The 26,366-nt window shown below is 42.8% G+C and overlaps 1 protein-coding gene across 5 annotated transcripts in view; it reads left to right on the top strand.

The window, feature by feature from the left end:
- Positions 1 to 18,873: 18,873 nt before the first annotated feature.
- Positions 18,874 to 26,366, top strand: part of CRTAC1 (cartilage acidic protein 1) — a 206,258-nt gene continuing 198,765 nt past the window's right edge. For all 5 annotated transcript variants that reach the window (XM_072626815.1, XM_072626784.1, XM_072626813.1 and 2 more), the window contains exon 1: positions 18,874 to 19,576. In XM_072626815.1, the coding sequence (XP_072482916.1) occupies positions 19,553 to 19,576 (24 nt within the window). In that variant the 5' untranslated portion in view covers positions 18,874 to 19,552. The remainder of the gene's footprint in view (positions 19,577 to 26,366) is intronic.

The raw sequence follows: 26,366 nt of genomic DNA, 5'->3' as shown, positions 1-26,366 counted from the left end.
AAGGGGCAGAACTAGAATGAATGGATAACAGTTAAAAGAAGCAGATTTTTGTTTCAACAATGACTTCCTAAATAATTAGGGTAGTCCAACCATGGAACATGTTTCCTCATGAAAGTGAGTGACCCATTACCAGAAATTCTCCAATAGAGGCTGGATAACTACCTGTTAAAGATGCCAGGGAAGGGATTCCCACGTTAGGTGAGAGCAGGGATAATAGGGACCATTGCCCCTCAGAGGGAATCACCTTCTTTCCTCCTCTGGCATCTTAGAATCTTAGACAAGAGAGAGAGGGAGAAGCAGTTTCATTTCCTCCTTCCATACAGTTAAGGGCCCTTCTACAAGCTAGCTATTGATGGCATGCCTTCCAAGGTGCTTTCCAGCTCTAAGATTTTACAGTTCTATGGTTTTTCTGAAATAAGTCAAAGAGAGATCCATTACTTTCAGGATAAGTAGTAGACAGCCATATTTTCTTCTCTTCTAAGAAAATGTTAGTCTGAGGAAAATTAGACAACATCTACTGAGCTATATACTTGGTATTGGGCACCTTGAAGATTTTTTTTAAAAGAATGAAAAGCGTAGGTTCCTGTCCTCAAGGACTTTATAGTCTATTTGGAAACAGAGAAATAAAAGCAACCACTGAACTTGTTGAATGTGTAACTTCTCAAAAAGAGTAATTTAACATAGGGTGGTAAAATTCCACCGTGAAGAAGATGATGTTACAAAGTGGGGTTCTGCATAATAAAGCTATTCTCTTCACATATTCTGAAATATATGAATATATAGATCTATACACACATACATATATGTACACATATACATGTGTATGTGAGTATATACACATCTACATATACACATATATTCATACATATATGCATTTTTACACACACACACACACACACATATACACACACACACAATGAACAGAACCACTCCTAGGATGGGGTATGACAAATTAGGTGATTCTTCTGGACCCAAAGTTTTTCCTGGTTTACCCCTCCTCCTCGACTTCTCCATAATCTCTCCTACCCCAGCTCAGGAAATCTCTTTCTTGTTTTAAATCTGTTTTTAATGACCATTTCTAGATCCACTCCATCATGCATATCATCAGGCCCTGCCAGTCATTCATTCAACCAATCTGTATTTACTGTCTATTGAGGTGCAAAGCTTAATGATCTGTAGGGGATACAAAGATGAATGATTCATAATCCTTGCCCTTAAGGAGCTTATAATTTAGCAGTCTTAGGAAAAATAATAAAGGAGAAGTTTTTCTTTAGTATCTTCCCACTTGTATTTTCTTCTCTCTCTCCTCTCCTGTTTATCCCATGTACCATTCCCAGGGATAGTATCTCTGCTATATGGTTAATTGAAAATAGATGAGAAATAAGGTTTATGAGATCACTTTTCCCAGGGATATTTTAATCATTTTAGGAGACTCTTGGAAATTGAAAAGCCTTCAATATGCAGAGAAATGAATCTCTAATAGAAAAGTCCAGGCATTGGGTCAGAATAGGGGAAATATTTTTGCATGGGGAGGAGGATGTGTCTTCTGCATGCCTCTCAAACTTAATCTCAAAGAAAACTGCTTTATCTGCCTATTTTTAAGGGTGACCAAAGGTAGAGATTCAAATTTGAACCACAGTGAGTTAAATAGATGTTGTGGTAAAGTGAATAAAAGGTCACGTAGGCTCATCACCAATACTGTGAACTGAAAAAACTCAGCCACTTCTGTGCCCTTGAGTTCTCAAAGTTCAAAACTAGGTTTTTACCTGAAAGAAAGAAGTGGTGGCTAAGCACAGATTCCTGCAACCTAGAGACCTGGCCAGATGTATCTTCCTCCCCTTACCCCATACACATACCTTTTACTCAGGGCACCTCCAACTCTCCTGACAGCAGGTAGAGAGGTGAGCAAAGCAAAGGCAAGAGATTTGAGAGTGAGGATCCAGTTACAGAAGGAAAGGGGAAAAAAAGAGAGATAGTGAGAGCGATCGAGAACAGCAATGCAGCAAAAAGGGCTTTTAGTGATAATTAATAATTAACATTTCTAATGATGTCCCGGCGACAGGAAGAGGCCAGAATAGGGCTCTGGGGCATGACAAGGGGTGACAGCAACCTCCAGGAGGCCCAGACAGTCTTAGCCCTCATTAACCTTCACAAGACCACCCAAAGCAGTTCAGATGTTTGACTGGGTTAATAGTAGCCAGCAGGCCTGCTAGAAAGGTTATTCATTTCAACAGATATGGGAGCAGGGAAGCAAAGGCTCACCCTGGAGATGGTAGGATGTCCATGAGGGTATACAGAGGGCCACGCTGCGGGTTTTGAGTAATTCTGCTTCTCAGATCTCAACAGGAAGCCTGAGGACACAGTAGAAGCAGTATATGAGGAGTGAGGAAACTTTCCCCTTTTCTGCCCCAGTCCTCAGTTGCCCCAGTCCTCAGTGCCAACCAGATCTGACGTGTCCATCCTCATTCCCATGAGAGGTAGCCTGGAGCCTTTACCCTTCTGCATACTATTCCCTTCCCAGCACCTATTACCAGAGACATAGTCTGTCATACTGCTTGGATAAACCAACTGAAATTCTTCTAGAAGATGGTGGGCTGTTGTTCAGTTGATTAGTTGCATCTGACTCTTTGTGACCTCATTTGGGGTTTTCTTGGTAAATATACTAGAGTACTTTGCCATTTCCTTTTCCAGCTCCTTTTACAAATGAGGAAATTGAGGCAAACAGGGCTAAGTGACTAGCCTAAGGTCACAGTGAAGAAGTGTTTTAGGCTAGGAAGATGAGTCTTTCTGACTCCAAGCCCAGCACTTTATTCACTAGGACACCTAGCTGCCCAAGACTGTGGACTACCAGACTTTGATATCTGCTCTTGCTCCTCACCATCTTTCTTGCTATTATGCTTTCCAGACCCCCAGAAATTCCCCATCCATTCTGCCACTGTACCTTAAGGACAACTGGCCCTTGCTATCTGAATTGTAGTGGCACCTACCTATATATGTTATAATTAGAATGTGAACTCTGAGAGCAGAGAATGTCTTACTTCTCTGTTTGTCTCCAGCAAGTAGCACAACACTCAGCACATAGTAAGTGCTTAATGAATGTTTTCTTATTCATTTCTTTGGGATCATAGAACCAGCTCCTTTTAAACCCACCTGTTTGGCTCTTCCCTGTTTGCATCAGTGTACTATGGAGCAGGAGTGATTGAAGGTATGGGAAATTCCAGTCGAATGGGGACCACATTAAGAACAGAAGGAGCCTGTGAAAAGAGTTGGAATAGGAAAAAGTTCATCTCTGAAGGTGGAAGGGAGCTGTTTCTAAGAGGCAGATATAGCCAAGGCTGAGAGCAGCCTAACTGAAGTCATGGAGGCGGGTATCCATGGAACCATGCTGGTTTGCCTTCATCCTGGATCATCCCAATCCAAAGACTAGCTGTGTGGTCAGCCACTGCTAAGTTTGTAGAGATAGCTAGAGACTTCCCTCCTTTCCATTAAGTTCAATTCAGCAGTCCCTTTGCTGGATATCTACTATGTAAAAAGCATTGAAATCTTGCTAGAAAAAGCAATAGCGTCAAGTTATGTGATGGGGACAGGATACATTAGTTATCACATTCCTCATATCATGAACTTGGTATAACAAAATGAATTTGGAGTAAAGAAGCCTGAGTTCTACTCCTGGTTCCAATAAGAATCATTAAAAGAAATAGCTGGGGTAGCTAGGTGGTATAGTAGATAGAGCCCCAGTCCTGGAATCAGGAGGACTTAAATTCAAATTCAGCCTCAGGCACTTACTAGCTGTATGACTCTAGGTAAGTCACTTAATCCCAACTGCTTCCAAAAAAAAAGAGAAAAGAACAATAGCTTATATTTACATAGCACTCTGAGGTTTACAAAGCACTTAACGTGCCTCATTTCTTTTGACCCTCACAATATCCCTAGGAGCTGTTAGTCACATTTTACAGATGAAGAAATTAAAGTTCAGAGTATTCAAGTGAGTTTCCTAAGGTCAAATTCCTAAGGTCAAATGAACTGGGATTCAAACACAGGTCTCCTGATTCCCTGTGACCAGACCAAGTCATGTTCTCTCTTTGGGTCTCAGTTTCCTCATTTGTAAAATAGGGGCATTAGATTAGATGTTAGCTAAGGTTCCTTCTAGCTCTGGCATCCTATCCTGGTAGAGTTTTGCTTACCTTTGTTGCTATATCCAGTAAATAACTTTTGTCCAACAATATTCTATGTTTGCCGTTCTTGTCTCTGGGATACTTTAACGCAGAGTCATAGGACCACAGAATTTTTAGAATTGGGAGGATCTTTAAAGATGATCTAGTCCAACCCTTTCAATGGTTACTGAATGACCAATTTTATGGTCCATCCATCTGTACCTTTCATACAAATGCCAGGGACAGAGTGTTCTCTCAGTTCTGTTCAGTCTTCCTGGAAGACTGAAAACTAATACTTATTTGTGATTTCCTCTAGATCCTAAGGAGCACCTCTAGGCTTACAGTCTTCTCTGAAATGTACTTTTTAGGGCTCTATTCCTATAATTTCTTTAGTTTCTTTTCCAAATGCTGAAACTCCCTCCGATTATGCAAATAGGCAGTGCAACATTAATTTATGTTTAAGAACATAAGGGACACTGAGAGACCACATGGATTTTCTTGTTCCATGGTCCCATAACATTGAGAGGCAGGATTTGAATCCACATCTTACTGACTTCAAGTCTGACTGTCTATCCACGAGGTACCCAATGCCCTTTAAATATGTTCCTAATATAATTTTAATTTCTTGTAGTACCTTTAGGCTGTGTGTTAATTTTCTTAATTTGTCAGCCTTCTCAATTCATAGAATCATTGAATCTTATGGAAAGGAAGGGACCTTTGAAATAACTTATTCTACATTTGTCATCTTATAGATTAATAAACAGATCTAGAGAAGGGAATGAGCCCCCCAACCCACCCAAACCACACCAAGGTCACACAGCTGGTTGGTGTCAGTCTGGGAATAAAACCCAAGCTCTTCTGACCTCCCAGTCTAGCATTCTTTCCAGTTAAGTAAAAATAAATACTTGCTGTAATTGATCAGGTTCTGTACCCAGTGAAGACTTGAGCTGAGGGCAAATTGGCTTCTCATCACTCGGAATGGTTAGCCTATGGGGTGGGCTATATCCAGAAATAAATGAAGTAAAATAAATTCCTCTAAATATTCCTCCAGTTCATCAGTGCCCAGATTTAGACCCTAGTTGATTCCCTAGTCTATTTGCTATCCTAATTTATAGGTTGGGATGACAGCTGGGTCCTGTAGTAAGTAAATATTTGTTAAGTGCCTACTAGATACAAGGAACTGGGGTGGATTCTTGCTGTTCTCATGCTGATTTTGTTGGTTGTTGAAGGTCAGGCCATTATCACACTGGAGCATTTGGTGGTATTACCCATTTGTGGTCATCAAGGTTTTGCCATTTATGAAATGGGGCATTATTATGTGTTTCACAACCATTTCTGGTGCCTAATTACTACAAGATTCCTGCATGTGTCTGTACATGGAGGAGGGGCTATTAAAGAGTATAATTCAGGGAATAAGCTACAGAAGTAGACTTGATGAAAGGAACACTTTCCTCAAGATTAGGGCTACTTTGGGGAGGTAGTGGATTTTTCTTCACTGGAGGGCTTCAAGCTCTTGTAAAAGGGATTTTCATTCAGCTAAGTTGGATGACTCTTGGTATACCTCCCAGACCTATGATTCTGTGATATTATGATCACACATTAGGAAAATGAGGAAGTATGGTATATTAAAAAGAACACTGGAGTCAGAGGATCTGTGTTTGAGTCCCAACTCAGTAGCTTTGTTACCTTGGGCAAGTCACTTAACCTCTCCGGGCCTCAGTTTCTTCATCTGTAAAAGGATAGGGTTGTACTTGCTGACCTCTAACATCTCTTCCCTGATCTCAACTTATGATTCTATGATACTGCCTCAGCTATCTTCCAAAACAAGCCTAGAAACTCAGGAATTCCTACTGAACCACATCCTGTCTGCTTCAGGCTCATGGACCAAGGAAAAACAGTAGGTCAGCTGAACTTTTTAACTCATGTCCCTGAAAGTAGCACAGCAAAACCTCAATTAACTAACACTAACACTATCAGTTAAACAGAATGTTTTTGGACTGGAGTTTTAGGAGGAAATAAATGTCAAGAAAAGAGGTGATAGGAAAACAACCTGACATAAAACACTTATTTTTTTTTAAAGAAAAGAAAAGAAATTTCAAGAGCATGTACTGGGACCAATAAACATGCAACCTAATCAATCTTTCTTACACAGCCTCATATCTACTATACTCTATAACCATTGACAGTCCCAAGATTCTCCAAGATACCAGATTATAGAATTATAGAATTTCAAAGTTGCAAGGAATCCCAAAAGTCATTTAGTCCAATCATATTCAAGCAACAATCTCTTTTAAAACATCTAGACAAATTATCCTCCAGTCTGTATCTGAATGCATACATGATTAAATGAGTTCACTTTACTGTATTTACTAAGGCAGGAAATTATACTCAAGTATTTTAGGAACATTTTCAACAAGTTCAATATGACAATGTTTATATTTAACCCACAGTCAACAATTACATTAAATTAACCAGAACTCTCTGCCTTTAATAACTACCTTTTCTCTGTCAAATCACACACAGCCCTTCTATAGCATTGTAATGCATGTATCATAATGTTATTGTGCATTATAGTCATTTGAGTGTGTCTTACTGTACTACACTGTAAGGTTCATAACATCAGGTACATATCTTAAGTCTTTGTACCTTCCCCAGTGCTTTAAGTTTTGGTGGAATTGAGTTGGCTTGAGATGAATTCCCTCCAGAGGCCAGTTGGAGATTTTATTTTAAATAGGAGTAGTAGCTGCCCTCTACCAGTAGGGGGAGTAGGGGGTGGCTCTTGAAGTGACCCTGAGTCAGCTCTTCTAAAATGTGATGGGAGCTGATCAGAAAAGTTGAAAAGGACCTCAGACAGCATCTAATATAGTCTAAATCTAAAGAAGAACCCTCTTGAATTTAGCTTTGATGATTTCTAGTTTAGTGCTATTAGGAGCAGGATATATAGTGCATAGGGAGCAGGATACAAGAATGATTGTAATTTGGATAAAGGAAGACATTTCTCTTTATTTTGCATTTTGTTGGATGGAACAACAATAGTTACAAAAACGCATAGTAAAATTTCCCGTAAAAGGTGACATAACTTTGAATCTAGACTGATGGGAGGAAGACTTTTGAGAAACTAGAAACTTGAAACAATCTATGGAAAATGGGTAGTAAGGACTTTTAACCAAAATTTGAAAATCATATGTACGTACATATATACAAATATATGTCTTTGGATAAGTAATATGTTGTTGTTTAGCTGATTAGTCACAACCAACCCCATTTGGGGTTTTCTTGGCAAAGACACTGGATTGGTTTACCATTTCCCTCTCCATCTCATTTTACAGATGAGGAAACTAAGGCAAATAAGGTTAAAATATTTGCCCAGGCTCACATAGCTAGTAAGTGTTTGAGGCAGGATTTGAACTCAGGTCCTTCTGATTCCAGGGCAGGTACTTTATGCACTAGTTTCCTCTGTGTGTGTGTGTGTGTGTGTGTGTGTGTGTTTATATGTCTATATTTATATATGAAAGACAATAAGGGGATGGGGGCAGCACTCCTGACCCTGATATATTTTCTGACCAGCTATGGACTAGCCACTTAAATTGTTGGTGCCCCGAGGTGATTGTCTAAGATTATAAGTTACAGATAAGTTGCTGCTCTAATCTAGTGGAAGGAACTTCCTGTGATTTAGTCAACAAAAATTTATTAAGAACCTAATTTAGCTCCAGGTGTACAAAAAAGGTAAAAGACAGTTCTTGCTTTCAAGGAGCTTACAATCTACTGGATGAGCTATGCAAACAACTATGTATAAACTAGATAGAGGATAAATTAGAGATAATCAGCAGAGGGAAGGTATTAGCATTAAGAGGGGTTGGGAAAGGCTTCTTGAAGCCTTTAGCTGGGACCTAAAAGAAAGCCAGGAGAGCCAGGAGGCAGAGACAAGGAGGGAGAGCATTTCATACGGGGGAGAGAGGTGGCCAGTGAAAGTGTGTAAAGTCTAGAGATGCTGTTTGTCCTTCATTTTCAAAGAGGGCAATGTCTTGATTTGCAAGTGAACTGGATTTAAGTGAGGCAGAGCCGTGCAAAGTCATCAGCCCGACTCTCTCCTTCAGAATCATCGGAGTCCAGTGGCAGGATATAAGTCAAGATGACTTGCAATGACCCAGTGGAGTCTAGGGATGGAGTCTAGTGCAAGGAATAGCAAGGAAGCCAGTGTCACAGGATCCTAAAGTACTCAGTAGAGAAGAGTAAGTGGAATAGAGTGAGAAGACCAGTAAGAAGATAGGAAGACACTATGTTCTAAAGAGCTTTGAATGACAAACAAGATTTTATATTTGATCCTGGAGGTAATAGTGAGCCATTGAAATTTGTTGAAGGGGGAGGGATGGTCAGACTTATACCTTAGGAATATCAGTTTCCCCAAACTGAGTACATGATAGGTTGGAGTGGGGAGAGACTCAAGTTGGGGTGACCCCAACCAGCAGGCTATTGCAATAGTTCAAGAATGAGGTGATGAGGTGTCAGAGGAGAGAAGGGATCATATCCAAGAGAGCTTACAAAGGTAGAGTTGACAGGACTTGGCAGCATATTGGACATGGAGGATGAGAGAGTGAGGACCAGAGGTTGTGAGCTTGGGTGACCGAAAGGATCTACACAAATAGGAAAGTTCAGAAGGGAGGGTTTGATGGAGAGGAGGGGAAGATCATGAATTCAGTCTTGGACATATTGAATTTAATATGTCTATGGCACATCTAGTTTGAGATATCCAACAGGCAGATAGAAATGGGATTCTGAAGATTAGGGTTAGATAAATTGATTAGAGAATCATTAGCATAGAGATGACAATTGAATCCATAGAAGCATTGCCAGAACTGATGAAATCACAGGTCCAGAAATGTGATTTCCTTTTCCCACCCCATCTCCAAAACCTAGTCTTGTGAGATTATATATATAATGTATGTAAATATATTTAATATTATATATAAAATATAACTGTATATAAAACCCTTTGTGCCATAAAATGCTATTTATTATTATTATTATGTAGGTAGGTAGTATTATTGACCCCATCACACATGAATAAAACCAAACAGTGGCCTTTGATGACTTGCTCAGGATTATACAATTGATTAGTGATGGATCTGAGACTAGAACCCAGATCTCCTAACTAATAGTCTAGCGCTTGCATTTTAAACCAGGTCTTGAAGGATAAAATAGATAAATTAAGAAATTTCACAGGAGGAGAGTGGTCTTAACTAAGATCTGGAGTCATAATCCAGGAAGGATTTGAGAATACATGCATTTGTTTAGAGGACTGCAACCAGATGTGCTCGGTTCTAAGGGAGGGACCACATTGGGAAATAAGGAAAGGTGAAGCTGAAACACTATTGCGGGCACTTGGTGGTATAAGTAAACAGCTTGAAGAATAGACTGAGGAAAATGATTTGATGCTATAGCAATGGGGAACCATTTGGAGGTTTTTTGAGCACAAGACAAAAGATGAAAATATCATTGGAGGAAGCTTCCTCTGCCAGTTTTATGTAGCATGGATTGGAGGGAAGACGATCTGGAAGGAGGGAGGCCAGCTGTTGCAGTAGCTCAGATGTGAGGCATGTGATGAGATTCCTGTTGGAGGAGGTCTTAGGACCTACACCCTTCTGTCTTCTGGTTCCCAAGGACATCATGTAGGTGCCTGGGTCCACTTGTCAGCTGCCACCTCCAGAGAAAACCACCAGATGGAGCTCTTCCACACCTTTCTAGTATCACATGTTCTGGTAATGGTAGTTATCTATTGGTTTGCTCCCCGTGGAAAAAGACAGAGCCATGAACAGTGCTAGAAATCTATGATCAGGTAAGGGATAGAGTTGAGTGGAAATAATATACGTATACCCACATATATGTGTGTGTGTGTGTATATATATATATGTATGTATAATATACAGATGACTAGGAATATTCAGTTTAAGCAGTGTAGTGTAGTAGAAATAGCACCATACTGAAAGTCAGCCAGTTTGTCTGCTCATAATTTCTCGGTCATTTAATGGTAGCCTTGGACAAGTCACAGTAGTTATTCAGCTCCTCTCCTATAAAACAGGCATAATCATACCTGCCCTGTCTACTTTGCAGGATTGATTGAGGTTTGGATGGGATAAAGTATATGAAAATGCTTTATAAATTGTGAAGTACTGTACAAACACAAGGGATTTGTATACTACTACTATTGAAAAGTCCCCATTTATACCTTGAGGCTCTATCTTAATCCTGTAAGTTTTCCACTGAAATTCTGTTCTGCTCAACTCTTGGGGCTCCCTAGATAGCCTCTTTCCCCCTGACTCTACCCCTTTGAAATCACCACTCTCTCGATCCTTCCAGCTCTATCCCTTCCACTGTGATGAGATAGACCCCTAGCCTGCACAGACTGTGCAAACTACCATCCCCTTCCTGGATAACTGGGCTGCATGTGGGTAGCCCAGTCCTGGTGCCAGCTATGCCCAAGCATAAAGCATACTGTTGCCTTCAGGCAGAATTGTGCCTAGATCAAACCTGATCAGCGAATATCTGTCCAGTTCTCCAAGCTCTCTAGGGAAATAGATTCTATAACCTCTGGTGTTAATTAGTTCTAGTCTTTCACAGCTCTTACAGAGAGAAAGTTGTGCCTTACATATATGTAACCTAAATTCCTTCCCTGTTGAAGTAAGTCCACAGTTCCTTTTGTTCTCTATTTGACTGAGCTAAATTTGCAGAACCAAAATAATAGGGAAATTCTTCTTCCCACCTCATAGACTAAATACAAATGGTCAGTCAACATTTATCGATCATCCCCTGCTTGCATGCAGAGCTCTGTACTAGGAGCTCAGCAAGAGAGACAAAAATATAAGCTGACATTTACATAGCACTTTAAGGTTTGCTAAATGTTTTATATACATTATCTCATTTGATCCTTACAGCACTCCTTGTGAGGTGGGAAGTGTAAGTATTATTATCCACATTTCCCAGATGAGGAAACAGGTTCAGAAGGTTGAAGTGATTTGCCCAGAAAGGGGTGAGACTTGTTGCGAGCCTTGAAGGATGGATAGAATATAGAAGGAAAAAGAGAAAGCATCCCAAGTGGGGGAGGGAAAGTAGTAGGTGGGAGGGAGAGGACTGATATGAGCAAAAGCACTGAGCCTGGTGTGCTTAGGAACAGTGAGACTGGACTGGAGGGTGCATTTGGAGGAGTAGCAGGAAATAATGTTAGACAGGTGTTTGTGAGAATGTCCCAGGGGAAGGAAAGATGCAAGTTTGGAGTAGAGGCAATCCTTTAAAGGAATGCCTTTGAAGACAAACAGAGGAATTTGGAATTGATATACGAGGCAATGGGGAGCCAGTGTAGGACTCTTGAGCAGAGGAATAACAGGAGAGAAGCAGGGTTTAAGGAAGATCAATCTGGCAGTGGTGTGCAAGATAGATTAGAAGAACAGGCAGGCAGGGAGAGAAGCTGGCTGGCTGTTGCAGAAATTCAGGTGCAAGGGGATTAGAATCTGAAAATGGAAACAGTTGGAAGAGAGGAAGCAATGCATCTGAGAGAATTCAGAGGAAGACCTATCAAGATGGAGTGGATATGGGAGAATTATGGAAAGGGAAGGTGGAGATGCAAGGAATTCCCCCTGGTCTGCATTTACATCTATGCCAGAGAATTAGAGATCCAGAGCACTGAGTTCTCATCTGAGCAACTCTTACTGGCTAGCTGTGTGATTCTGGGTAAGTCATCTCATCTCTCTGAGCAGCAGTTTCCTCATATCTAAAATGAGGGGATTGAACTGAATGACTCTCCCAGGTCAATAATTCTATGGATTCATGACTCAATGTTCTTTCAATGTTTACCATTGGTCCAGGGACCCAGATTTCATGCCTTCCCCTGCAGATGCAGTGTCTTACCTTCTGAGACTCAATGCATTGGGGGATCCTTCTGAGGGAAGCTTGAATTCAGGATGAAATAACCCTAATCCCTTTCATTGTCCCTCTGCCTTTTGTTCAAGAAGAATGCAGGGAAGACAGAGAAACAGAACATGGAAGATTTCAAATTAGAATTTCAGGAGTATAGATTAAAGAGAAGCCAGAGAATAATGATGCGATACAGAGTTGAGTTCGTAATATTGCAGTAGATAGATAGACTTGGGATAAAATTATTAGATACAATCTGCTTTATGTTTTGAGGATTCCAAGGACTAATTTAATAACGAGGAATCCAACAATCTTTTCCTACCCACTACCCCACCACCATCACCAGGGGATACATACCATACTTACTGTGATTCTATTCAAATCCTGGGTACTCAACCCACTCCCTTTTTTCTCTATACCTCTATCCCTTCCACATGTACAACCTCTGACCCAATTCTTTATGTTCCCCTTTTTATACTGCTTGATGACGGGGCACTCTGAAATCTGTTCAGTATGGACAGGCAGGTGGTGTAATGGACACAGTACTGGGACTGGCGTCAGGAAGACATCTTCATGAGTTCAAATCTAGTCTCAGATACTTACTAGCTATGTGACTCTGGGCAATTCTTTTAACCCTGTTTGTCTCAGTTTCCTCATCTGTAAAATGAGTTAGGCCACAAAGAGTCAGACGCTACTGAAACAACTGAACCAAAAATGGACCCTAGCAATAATATGTTCATATTTTGAAGCCATGCTCTCTTCAGTGGTGGAGATAATGACCCATCCATGCCACCTCCTCCTGTGAGATTCTTGTCCTTGCCTTTCCATAATTCCTTCATTAAGGATCTATTCAGTACACTAGAGACAGTCTACACTAGATCATTAGATCACTCATGGATAGTTCTGGAATATCATCTTATCCCTTTCTTTGACAACCTGATCAGCTCAATTTATTATTTTTATTGTCAAAAATGTCCTTGATATTTTATGTCCCTTTTTTTCATTCAAGTGATCATTGCTGATTTGTTACAGCCTATTTATACTTCCCATGTATCTTTCCATTGCCCTTTGCTTACAAAATAATAAGCCAACATAATAACACAATTGTCCCTCATTTGATCTCTCAATTTTCCTTCTTTTTAATAATAATAATGACAGCTAGCATTTATATAGTGCTTGTTATATATCAGGCAGTATGATACATACCTTACAATTATTATCTCATTTGATTCTAACAACTCCAAGAAATAGCTGCAAGTACTATCCCTATTTTATAGATGAGGAAACTGAGACGAAGTGCTTTGAGCAGCACCATACAGCTGGTAAGTGTCTGAGGCTAGATTTGAATTCATGTCTTCTTGACTCTAGGCCCAGAACCCTATTCATGTTCCTTTTAATTTTTTAATTTCATTCCCTATTTCCATTACTTCTTCCTCTTGTATTTTTCTGTTCTGCTGTCTCTTCTATCTTATTTATTTTTCCTTTTCCTTTTTCTTTCTTTCCCAGTGAAGAAACTGTCCAGGGCACCCTCACACAGAACACTCCTTGTTATTTACCACTGATAGCTTTTTACCACTGAACAATCCTAAAGTTTACAGGTTCTTTTCCCCTGGCTTATGATATGGTGGCATTTCCTCCTTTTTTTCCTTCTAACATTGTCCTTCTCTGTCATGTGTCTTCAGCACATCAGATGCTCAGCCAGCCATTTTAGACTGCAAATCTACTTTACTACAATACGATGGAATGTGGGGATACAAATTGTACACAAGGATTGAGTACAGGTATGTAGTCTAATGTTTAAGCCATTTTAACCCTGCCAAACACACAATGGATTGAGGTTTCATGGTTGCCTCTTAGTTTCCCTTGGAAGATATGACTAGCTGGATTGTTCTTTAACCTGGTCCTTGAGCCACTCTGTCCTTTCTTGGTGGGGTGCGAGTGCGCCAATTTTCTGGTTCTCCTAAATTTTATTCAGTTCCTCTATCAAGTCTCTCTTCCCTAAGCTCTTTCTGTCTGGGGAGGGCAGCTAGATGGTGCAGTGGATAGAGCACCAGTGCAGGAGTCAGGAGGACCTGAGTTCAAATCTCACCTCAGACACTTGACATTCACTAGCTGTGTGACCTTGGGCAAAGTTACTTAACCCCAACTGTCTCATCCTGGGTCATCTCCAGTCATCCTGATGAATATCTGGTCACTGGATTCAGATGGCTCTGGAGGAGAAGTGAGGCTGGTGACCTGCACAGCCCTCCCTCACTCAAAACAAAGTCAACTACAACTCATGTCATCATTTCTCTGATGGCATGGTCTTCTTTGGCAGCAAAGGATGAACACACATGTTCTGTCTGGGAAAGTTCCCTTCAGTGATTTCTGCCTGCTTTCAATCCACTCTGGACTAACCTCTTCCTGGTGAGCTAATGGACTCCTTTACTCCTTTCAGTACATCCTTGTAATCTTGACCAAATCTTCAATTCATTGGGACAAACTGTTATTGAGCACCTACTATGCATGGGGATGTTTGACTCAGTTTCCTCATCTGTAAAAAAAAGGATTATAATAGTACCTACTTCCCAGGGTAATTGTGAGGATCAAATGAGATAATATTTGTAAGGTGCTTGGCACAAAGTAGATACAATATAAATGCTAGCTATCATTACTTAGATTCCCAGTGCCCCTAAGACTAATGTGCAGAATAGGTACCCACCTGCATGGGCAGATGGAGCTTCCTTATCATGAATTCTAAATGTTGGCAAAATCACAGACCTGGAAAAATGACCCCCTTTCCCCCCAGACCCAAAGGTGTTCCTACCTGACCTTTTTAACACCATAACATGAGAAGATGTGGGATTTAATAGTCAATATCTTAAATTTCAGGAGTGTGGTGAGAAAAAATAGTGAGGATCATGAGGATTTTATCATATTGGGAACTTGACTAGCAACTATTAAAACTCCAGATTTGAAGAAATAGATTTCTCTTTCTTCAAAATAGAGGTTTGTACAAAGGACTTACTTTCTGTGCCCATGTCTAAGCTGGGAGGGTTCTCATCTCTAACCTGCTACTAACTTGATCCTAAACCTGTTGTTATCAGTCCTTCAGTTGTGTCCTACTCTTTAGGATCCCATGGACCAACTGGTTCATGGGGTTTTTTTTGGCAAAGATACTGGAGTGGTTTGCCATTTCCTTCTCCAGTAGATTAAAGCAAACAGATATTAAATGACTCATCCAGGGTTACATAGCTGGTGTTTGTGGTTACATTTGAACTCAGGTCTTCCTGACTCTAGGCTTAACACTCTTTCCATTGAGCCATCTAGCTGCCTGATCATGGGTTTAGTCTAGTCCAACTTTTTCATTTTTTAGATGATAGAATCAAGGCTCAGAGAGTTTAAGGGGCTTATCCATGGTCACACAGCTACTAAGCAACAGTGGTAGAAAACATTCTTTCAACTGAGTGACAGTGGCTTCCATTCTCCTTGCTTACTGGCTGTGGGTGTCATAAAACCTCTCTGAGATGTTTCTGGATAGTGGCTGAAGTCCTCTAAAGGATACTATTAGGGCAGATTAGCAATAATCAGAGCTATAAAGGACCTTTGAAGTTTTAGAAGGTAGGTCAAAATATACACCAAAACTTTCACCATTATTAGAATTTAAAGCAACTGTGTGTAATAAGAATGAGGGAATGGCTCTGTGTAGTATTTTTGTACCACTCTATGGACTATGAGGGATAGGAGCAGCTGGGATGGAAAGAATGATGACCATGGATTTGGGCAGACAAGAGTTTGAATCCGACTTCTGAAGTGGGTGACCCTGGGCAAGTTATTTTATCTGTCCAGACTTTATTTCTCTAGTCTGTACCTACTTCACATGAGGTGGTTGTTGAGGCTCAAGTGAAATGATTTACTCCAAGTGCTTCACAAATCTTAAAGCAAGATACAAGTGGCAGATATTTTAAAGCCAATTCTTGAGCTCAAGGAGCTGTTAATCAGATTGGGAAAAGAGTATGAATAAGAGATAATTGGAGAAAGACAAAACAATACATAGAATCAAGTGCTAGCCTGTACCAGTGATGGGAAAGATCAGAGAAACGAGAGAGCCGCTTGTGTCTAGAGGAATCTGGGGAGGCATCCTGGAAGAGGTGCAATCTAAAGGACACCTGATGTAGTGAGTGGGATTTGAAGTGGTGAAGAGAAGGGAGAAGGGCATTGCAGAAAGCACAAGTCAAGGCTCTAAGCAAGAAACAGCAAAGTACCAAGGGGAAACATTATGGAGACTAATAGAAAGGATAATTCCTGTTAGGGAATAGAAGGTAATGAAATTAGGATAAAATCATCAATTTGGGGGAGGGGTCTTAGAGAATGTCAAATACTCATTTGACAGATGAAGAAACTGAGGCTCACATAGAAGTGACTTGCCAAAGGTCATAATCCTAATAGTGTCATAGCCAGGGTTATTTTTCCATATCTTCTGACTTCCAGCCCAGAGATCTTTTCACTATATTTCATAAAAAAGGAGAACTTGTGGTTGTATAGATAGGTACCAGGGAAGCAAAAGTGATGAGGCAGATCCTGGGTGCTGATGGGTACTGGCAAGTTGTTTGCTACAGGGCCAGGCAAGGGTTGGCACTGAGTGTCTAAAATGTGCTTTAGAAATGGTGTATTTTCAGATAGATAGAGCCAATTCTGTTTGACATCACTGCGCTCAGCCCTTGTGAGTATGTTTAACGAATTCAGACTGTGTTCCCTAGAGAGCATGCTGGACTGAAGTTTAAGCGTATTCCTCTATCTTCACCTCCACCTCTGATCTCTCCTCTTCCCCAGAACCCTAGGTTTGTTGTATTTGTACCTGGCAGGTTACAGGAAGGCGCAATATCATTATGGAGTGTTTTGTGCAGAGACTGTAGTCACATCTGGATAGCTAATGCTGATAATTACCAAGCTGGTTACTAAATCAGACAAGCCAAGAAGAGGGAGGTCTGCTGCTGTGGTTGCTACTCACAGCTTGGCACACCAGGGGGAGAAGTGAGAAGAAAACCAACAAAGGTGTAGGGTGTGTGTGTGTGTGTGTGCCTTTAAGTGCTCCAGGACTGAATGAAATGAGCTAATTATCAGTTACTTTCTGGTCCTCTGAACTGAGAATGCTGAGGCTGTTTCTGTCCAAAGAACTCTGCTCAAGATCAAACATCACAGGAAGTATGCAAGTAGTCACACAGAAATGGAGACAAGGATCAAGATGCATTTCAGATTGACTATCAGAATGGAGGACACCAGCATGAAATAATGAATAAAGGGCTAGCTTTGGATTAAAAAAAAAAAAAGACCTGCATTCAAGTCCCATCCCTATTGCATGCTAGCTGTATCTCCTTGGGCAAGTCACTTAGCCTCAGGACCTCAAGCAACCTAAGACTAGAAGCTGATACAGATCAAATGAGATAATATATACTAGATGTATTAAAGCTTAAAACCGCACTAAGACTTTTGGGACATCCTGTATGTAAAGCACTTTGCAAACTTTATGTCAGCCATCATCAGTTGTTGATCTGCAATGGTGAAGGGAATTTTCAGAATGGAAGTTCCCTGAACCAACAAAATTACAGGTCTGGCCAAAGACACTCTCCTCTAAATCAAGATACCAGTACCATCCATGCTTTTGTGTTGTCTCACTCATTTGTACTCAGAACTGAAAAATGGACTGATGGTCATTAAATGACAGTGGAACAGGTTGTTTGGACTGGATCTTCTATTCCATAAAGTGATTCATTCAACAAACATTTACTACCACCAAAGTGTAGTGTAAGGTGTGCAATGCACGACAAACCCAAAAGCTGTCCTTGTATTCAAAGAGCTCACATTCCAGTGAGGAGGAACTCTCAGAAGCTAGGAGTCCTATTGTATCCCCTCGAGAGTAGTGAGAGTTTACAGTGTTGTTCCTTGCACACTCCTAGGCACGCAGGGGCTTGATCTTTACAGGTGCAGTCCCTCATCATTAGCTGCACACTAGGTTTTAGAATGTAACAACCCCTTCCTCAGCAAGTTATAACAGCTAAGTTTCAGGTTGACCAAGGAATCTACACTAATGGAGGATAGTCATATGAATATATCAGCAGTGGGAAAAACAAAAGATTAGATCTGAACCGTGTCATCGGAGTGTGCATTTACTTCCTTGGTCGTCTCAGCTTCCAAATCCCCAGCCCTTCTGTGTCAGAAACCCTAGGCCTGTCCCAGTTTAGTTTGCTCATGTCAAAACCAGTGATCAGGCCCATTGGTTCTGGACATTTACCTGGGCCAGTTCCCAGCCCTGGAATGGTGCTGCTTGGCAGGAATGCCCAAGAACGTCCTTTTCTGGTCATGCCTACCACGCGTCCCCCCATGCTACAGAAATAGACGGGAATCCTCCCATGCCCTCTGCAGTAGACACTTTAGGCGAAGAACTCCCAGTGCGCACCAGCACCGGGGGGCTTGGTGGGGTCCTGGAGCCCGGGACCAGAGCACGGCCAGCCCAGGGCGAGGGCGCTCTTGGGACTGGCCGGGCTCCGTGCTCTGGTCCGAGGAGTCCAGCCGGCAGCAGCTGCCGCCGCCTTCTCCACTCCTCCTCCCGCACTGCTCGCTCCCGCCCCTCGGAGCCGTCGGTGGAGGCCTTCCCTCCATACTAAACAGCTCCCGGGAGGGATTCGGGCACGTCCCCCAGACCGGATAAAGATCTGGCTCGGCTCTCCGCAGCCCGGAATCTCGCTATCAGCGCTGTTCCAGCGCCGGCTCCAGACGGGCCCGGGCCCGGGGTGCTGCCGGAGGCGAGCGACTGATCTTTACCGGAGGGGAAAACCAGAAGGGCAGGTAGGGGCGCTCCAGTGGCCCCTGCTGCCCCTCCCGGCGCAGCTCGCCGGAGGACCCAGCCCTCGGAGTCCCCTCCCCTGGCTTCCCGGCTGGTTCCTCTCCCCGCGCTCCAGCTCCCAGCTGGAGACAGCTTTAGGGACCACAGCCCGGGAGGAGCCCTCTTCCCCCGCCCCTCTTCTCGCCAGGCCCTGCTGCCTCCTGAAGGTTACGAGCTGTGGCTGCGGGGAGCGCTCGCCGTACCGGGGAGGAGCGCTCGCTTGCCCCCCGCCCCCGAGGCCGCCGCTCCCGCTCCGGCTCCCGGGCCAGCCTGTCCGCCGACTGCCACCGCAATCCCGGCTACTAAATCAGCGCGGGGAGGCGGCCCCTTTGCCCCTCTCCCCACCATCACCCCCCCACTTGAATTCCCTTTCCTGCCATTGGTCGATCCCTCCCTCCCGCCCCCCGCTCCCCACCCCCCGGCTCTCCAGCCATTGGCTGCCTGTCTCCGCCAGCCTTTACATAAGCCTGGGCGCGCTCGAGTGGAGTTGTATAAAGCAGAGCGGCGTCGGGGCGAGAGGGCTGAGACGAGCCCAGGGCCGGGACGGGGAGCTGGGAGGAGGCGAGCGCCCGCCCTGTCTCCGCGACCCGTGCCCCAGACGGTGCGGGGGACGGAGGGGGTAGTGAGGATGGCACCCGGAGCGGATGGCCCCGTAAGTACCCGGCTATCCCTTGTACCTCTCCCCCCCCCCACCTTCGGATAGAGAAAGTTTCTCCCATCCCTCCACCGTTCCGGCCCCCCCCCCCCAATTCCCCCAAGCTGGGCAGCAGGGATGGCAGCTGGGGTGAACGAAGGGGGAAAGAACGATGAGGCAGCAGCTTCTCTCTCAACTTGGGAAGGGGCGCGGGGTTCTTCAAGCCATGCACGGGGGATGTAGGAGGGGGAACCATTGGAGAAAGGGGGAGCTATGGAATGGGGAAAAGGAAAAAGAGGAGAGGTGATAAGATTGTGAAGGATTAAGTGGGAAGGTGAGGGGGGATTGTTGGAGGTCAGATGTTTGGGGAGGGGGAGCTGGCTATAGGAGAGAGTGGAGGTGATGGGAGGGGAGCAGGTGAAGAGGACTGAGCTGGGGTAGTCGGGAAGTGACTGATTAGGGCGGTCTCAATTCTCCTGCTTTGGAAGATCTTGTGCCTGACCAGGATGTCTGTGCCTCCAGTCATTGGCATACCCCGGAGGGGTTGGAGCTCTCCCTTGGGAAGAAAAGCTCCCTTAGGCATGGAGCTGTGTGATGTACAGCTGCTGAGCCCCAGCTCCTCACAGTATTACTGCTTGAGCTCCCACAGCTAGCCTCTACTGCTTGGACTGAGGTGTGGTCTAGCATTGAGCCTGCCTCTGACAAGCTAGATTGCTGGCTTACTAGAGGAAACTAAGTTGCCTCTCCTGGAGGGGTGGGGGAGCTTAGTAAAGGGGGTGGGGAGCAAGGAAGCATGGATTTTGGGGGCATGCCCAGCAATGCAGAGGACTCCCTGGGCTATGTATGAGTTGAAGAGTCCTGTAAGAGTCCTATTTCTGCAGAGCAGAACTCAGGAATCCTAAGTCATCTCCCCCTGGATGGGATCCTACCAGTAGTGGTCAGGAGCTCCTGTCATACTTTGCAGGGGAGTGGGGTATGGGGATGCAGAAGAGATTCAGGTATGGCAGGTGGAAAAGACTATGTAACCTGAACTGATAGAGGTCCTGATATTTTGGTGTCCCTGATACCTGGCTCCTGTGTGGCACTGCGGAGGAACCCAACTCTTAAGCAAGGATGGAACCAGAAGCTTGGGGGTAGACAAGAGGGCAGGTGTGTTCTTGAGTCCTAATTGAGGTTTCTTTTGGGCCAAGCTGCAGGACTTCCAGAACTGGAGCCAGGCCCAAAGGAAAAAAAGGAAAGACAAGGAACTAGGCACTTGGCAGAACACTGTCTGGAAAAAAAAGGAGACATCATTGGAAGACCTGGCGCTGGATGCCATGATGGGTTAGGACCAGGGATGGTAAATCCTTAATTAAACCTGATATAAAGAACAACATTAACATATAAGCCAATCTTTGGAGAGGATGAAAGGCTGGGATCCTCCAGTCACTTCCAACATGGCTCTCCAGGGAGAGTTAATCTCTTTCTTAGCTAAGAAAAAAATATATATTTTTTTGTTAAACAACAGGTTCCAAAATGAGTTTACCAACGCAGCAGAAGGGAAACAGGGACATCACCCCTAATATGTTCCCAGTTGCACTGCCACCAGTTGAAAAACAGGAACTTTGGGGAAAGGTTCACACCTGTATAGAAGAAGAAAGGTTGCCTGCTCCAAATTTTTACCTGAAACTCAATTACAGCTTGCTTTTAAATGTATCCATGCTTTTGCCCTATCTATGGATGTTGGTGGTTGTCATATGTTCCTAGTAAGGCTATTTCAGTCTGAAGGGTGAGTGAGTACACCCTCTATACTCCCAGAAAACTAACTCCATCATCCTTGTACCTGCAATTGACACCTTCCTGGTCTGTTTCCCAAGACCATCGAGCCCCTGGGAATTTGTGCAACTAAATACCTGCTTGATTCAGCCTCTCTAAGTATCTAGGTTGTACCTGATGTTTATTTTCTGGTACTCTGATGTTCAATTATGAAGTTCAGGGAGTCTATTCCTGGGGAATACCTTTAAACAGATAATGTGGTATAATAAAAAGAACAATGTACTTAGAGTCAGAAATCCTGGAAATAAAAACTGGCCATGCTCCCTCTACCTCATCTAAGGCTTATAAGCTAGTGACCTTGGGCAAATCCCTTGACCTCTCTGACCCCCTTTTTCCTTATTTGTAAAATAGGGGAAACGATATCTTTACTATGTTTTTCGCATGATATGCTATATGTTAAATTCTTTGTAAAGTAATGGCATCTACCATTTGCATAATACTTCATTGCTATTAACTATGTGGCCTGTCTTTGTATTTTTAGGGTAAGAGTCCCCAATATTATTTTTCCTTCCACTAACTTTTCAGGAGACAAGTCATCAAGTCTTAAAAAAAAATGCCTGTGTTGAGGCAGCATTTCATAATGGAGAGAGTCCAATGGGATTTCAAATCCTGACTTCAAAACCCACTGGCATTGTGGCCATGGACAGCCTCTCTGGCATACTTTTTGACTGATTGAGGATATATCTCCTTATCTGTAAAATGGGGATAAGCCCATTTATACTACCCACCTTCAAAGAATTGTTGTGAAGAAAGTGCTTTGCAAATTCTATAAACATGAAATAAATGTAGGTTATTGTCGGTGGTAGTAGAGCAGCTGCCCAAATTCCCTTAGATTCTGTGTGGACCAGGCAGCTTGAGGTAGCTCAGACACCTCAAGGACAACTGACTTTTTGGTTTTCTTTCCTTACCCTGAAAAAGTGAGGGTGACTTAGGACTTCTCCATTCTTGCCCTTATTCATTGAACTCACAAGGGTCCACGTTTACCCTGAACCTTGTTAAATGGTACATTAGTGTATGATTAGACCAATGTGAGGAGTGCCCCCCCCCAATACTACAAAAGATGCTGAGATGTATTAACTCAGCTCTTCCCCCTTGCTGTGATCATTCCCCTGTGCTCAGTGGGGCTCTGATCTTTTTCCTTTTTTAACTAGTCAAGAGCAGGAGACACATCTTCCTACAGTATTCCAGACGTAACCAGCACTCAGTAAAGATGGACAGACAAGAAGTTTGGTGATGTTTTTGTTTAGTGGGAGAAGGGAACACTTCTCCTCCACTCCCCACCCCTCACACACAATGCTTTGATTATGTAAATTGGATGAGGAGGAGGTACTTTTCCCATAACTCATACAAAAAATCCTATTCGTGCTTGCTATATGTTTTTCATAGGGTCATAGATTTCAAACTGGAGGGGGCCATAGTGTTTGTCTAATTCAGTGCCCTTGTTTTAGAGATGAGGAAACTGGAGCCCCAAAAGGGCAAGTGACTGGTGCAAGGTCATACAGGTAAGTAGTAAATGGCAGAACCAGTAGCCAAACTCATATCTTCTGACCTCTGATCTTGTGCCTCTCTCCCTGTATTTTTCTCCTCTGTCCTTGGTTTGTTTGTTTGTTTTTCCCTTCTCTCAAATTGTCTCAGTCCATTTTTCAGGAAATTTTTGGTGGACAAATAATTTGTCCTTTTGTCCCCCAAAGTATCTGGGCAGAAATAGGAAGTACCTTACTCCTTCCTTAATATTGGTCTGTCTGGGACCAGACTAAGAGAATTCTTCCTGCCTCCTGACCAAGGAGGTCTGCTGGAACAGGAAGAAACCACAGTGAGATGTCTTATGGGTTCCACAGGACAAAGTCAAAGGCAAAAGGCAGAATGTTAATGGGATTCCCCTAGGGCAATACACTGCTGGAAGCTTTACTGCTACCTTGTCAGTTTAACCCATTCCTTACCACTACTGTGCTTAATGTTAGTGATCTAATGTTTCCTGTTTCCATTTTGCAACTTGGGCCATCCAGCCTAAGCTCTGGTAAGCTGGAGAAAACAATTCTGTGTGGCTTATGGAATCTCCTGGGATCAGTGTGTATGACTGTGAACCATGCAACAAACCATTGGTTTCTCTGTGTTCCATCATTCTATAAATGAGGAAACAGAATAGGAGATCAGGTCTGTCCTCCAAGAGCTTATAGTCTTTTGGTGAGATAAGACAAGTTCCTAGAAGATTATAATACAAGATAGAATAGGAAAGAGCAGTGCGATGACATTTTAGGGGAGGAAGAAATTCCTGAATAAGAGGGTCAGGGATGAGCTACCTAGTGCAGATGCCCTTGAAGAATGGGTGAGAATGAAACAGACAGGACAATCCATGTGAAAGGGAAGTGTGAGCAAAGCCAAAGAGTCAGGAAATCACAGAGCATGTTAGGGAAATAGATATTTAAATCCAGTTTCAGTGAAAGAGCAGAATTATAGAATGTTAGAAGGGAAGTTTAGAGGTCATGTATTCCAATCTCATTTTATGCATGGGGTAACTGAGAGAGATCGAAGAGGTCAAATGGCTTATCCAAGGTCACACAGCTAGTTAATGACTGGATAATACAGGAAAGGTTGATCATAGAAGGCTTTGAATGCCAGGTGAAAGGAATCTGGAGTGTATGCAGTAGGGAGCCCCTAAAGTTTTAGAGCAGAGGAGAGACAGGGTCAGAGCTGTGCTTTTAGGATTGGAAGAAGAATAATTTTTCAAAACTTGAAGGATAATTACAATAGTCCATTCAAGATGTAACTAGAAGCCTTGAATTAAAATGTGGCAGTAAGAATGGAGAGGAGAGAGTCATGAACCACTGCAGAGAGAATCTCACAAAATGCAGATTTTCTATGGATTGTCTTAAGGTCCAAAGCCAAGACTGAGGACAGTCTCCTTCCTTCTTACCTCTACTGGGAGGGGAACAGGGACTCTCTAACATCAGAATTTGAAATGAGCAGCTCATGTTTTGCCTTTACATCCTCAATGTGCTAGCTAGGGATTTATGTTATGAGGATGGAAGGTAGCGTTTCTTGGCATACCTGAAGGTTGTCTATGCAGACTCTTAGCCGTCTTGGCAGACTTGAAGGTAAGAAAGCAGGGCTAGGGTTATCCTCTACTTTAATTCAAAGTGGGGCTTAGGGAGCATATGACTAGGGTTACTCCTGGGGGCTGTCAGCTATAATGACACTGTAAAGAATCTGGGCCTGAATTCTCAAATCTTGATCCAAGAGATAAGTGATAACTTCAGGATGTATAGCCTCAGAGAATTAGAATTCTGGTACTGGGATTCTGAGGAAATGGTGGAGTGCACTGATTATATGTTCCCCAAAACTGAAGTTTCATGAGGGGCAATCCCTTTTGCTTTCTCCTCAGATGGGGTTGCCTCACAGAGATGCCCACTTTTTGTTGACTCACTGGTGTTTTCTCCTGGGCAAGTTACTTAACTTCTATTTGCCTCAGTTTCCTCAAATGTAAAATGGAGATAATAACCACACCTATCTCCCAGGATCAAGTGAAATAATATTTCTAAAGTTCTCATTAGAGGGACATAGTAGGCACATAGCAGACATATTAGGCACTTAATAAATTCATCCTTCCTAACACCTGAAGCCTGAAGTGTAATGTGGGTACTGTCCTCTACTTGCAGCTGTACTTTAGAGTTCATATGGAAACAGAGCTGTAACTAAGTTGAGCCAGTCTGGGGTTTGGCTCAGGGTGCTGATTGTATTTGTGTCTCTTCTGCAGCTAGAAACAACTAAGGTTAGCAAGAGTTATTAAAACCCATAACTACCAGATAGTGAATTTTCTCCCCTACCCTCTGCAGTTATGCTCCAGATAATCTCCTTGTTGTGCCTTCCCTATCCCTCCTCTAGGAAGCCTCCCTAGCAGAATCCTCAAGGTTTGCCAGGGTCTTTATCCAGAGGGGTTAGGGTTTCAGGGTTGCTGTACCCTTTCTCCAGCATAAGTGGAGCTGTTGATTAAGCATTGAGCTAGGAACCAGGAATATTCATCTTTCTGAGTTCAAATCTGGTCTCAGACTCTTACTAACTGTGTCCCTGGGCAAGTCACTTAACCCTGTTTGCCTCAGTTTCCTCACTTGTAAAATGAGCTGGAGAAGGAAATGGCAAACCACTCCAGTATCTTTGCCAAGAAAACCTCAAATGGGGTCATGAAGAGTTGGACACAATTGAAAATGACTCAACAACAACATCCCTCTCTCCAACAGAATTTGTCTTCTAAAAATAGATTTGATCAAGTGTTTTGTGCTGCTTGCTCCAAGCATAAAAACTGGAAGTTATGACTTTATATGAAAGGAACATTGACCAGGTCCTCTTAATCTTTTAGCCATGATCACCCCTGGGACTTCCATTTGTGAGTATAGCCTTCCTTTGGAAGTTACATTTTATAGTTATAACTCAGGTTGTGATGGACAACATTGAACTATTAATTCTTAGGGAAGGATCTTTCTGTTGGAAGAAGCCTTCCTAAGGGCACGATGATTTAGGAGGGCATTCTATGTCTCCTGCATGTTGTAGATATGGGTTTACATGTCCAGCTAGTGACTTTCTCATTACATGGAGAGCCTTATTGGTTACCTCATATGTTGTATAGGGGATATAAGCCCAGATACTTTTTTTTCTATGGAGATGGATCTATGAAGATCATTCATTACTGCTAAGATCATAAACACTGGTCCATACATACAGTAAGAAGCCTATGCATAAATGAAGGCTGTATCAAGTATAACTTTTTTAAAGTAGGAGGTAAAATAGATTGGAAATAGAAGAATAAATGGTGAAAAGATGTAGACTAGAGTCATGATCTGTGGTCTAACTAAGATGGGGGTGGTGAGGGAAGATTGTATCTAGTAAGACAGTCTCCCACCCAAGCATTCTCTGGCCCTGGGGTAAATTTTCCCATCATGGTCTACAGAAGGATGTCCAAATGGTTTTACTAATAGGAGTCTGGAGAGTTCTATTCCTG

Source organism: Notamacropus eugenii, chromosome 1 (genome assembly GCF_028372415.1).
Source record: "Notamacropus eugenii isolate mMacEug1 chromosome 1, mMacEug1.pri_v2, whole genome shotgun sequence".
In the NCBI taxonomy this organism is placed as follows: Eukaryota; Metazoa; Chordata; class Mammalia; order Diprotodontia; family Macropodidae; genus Notamacropus; species Notamacropus eugenii.
This window is presented reverse-complemented; position numbering and strand designations above follow the sequence as displayed.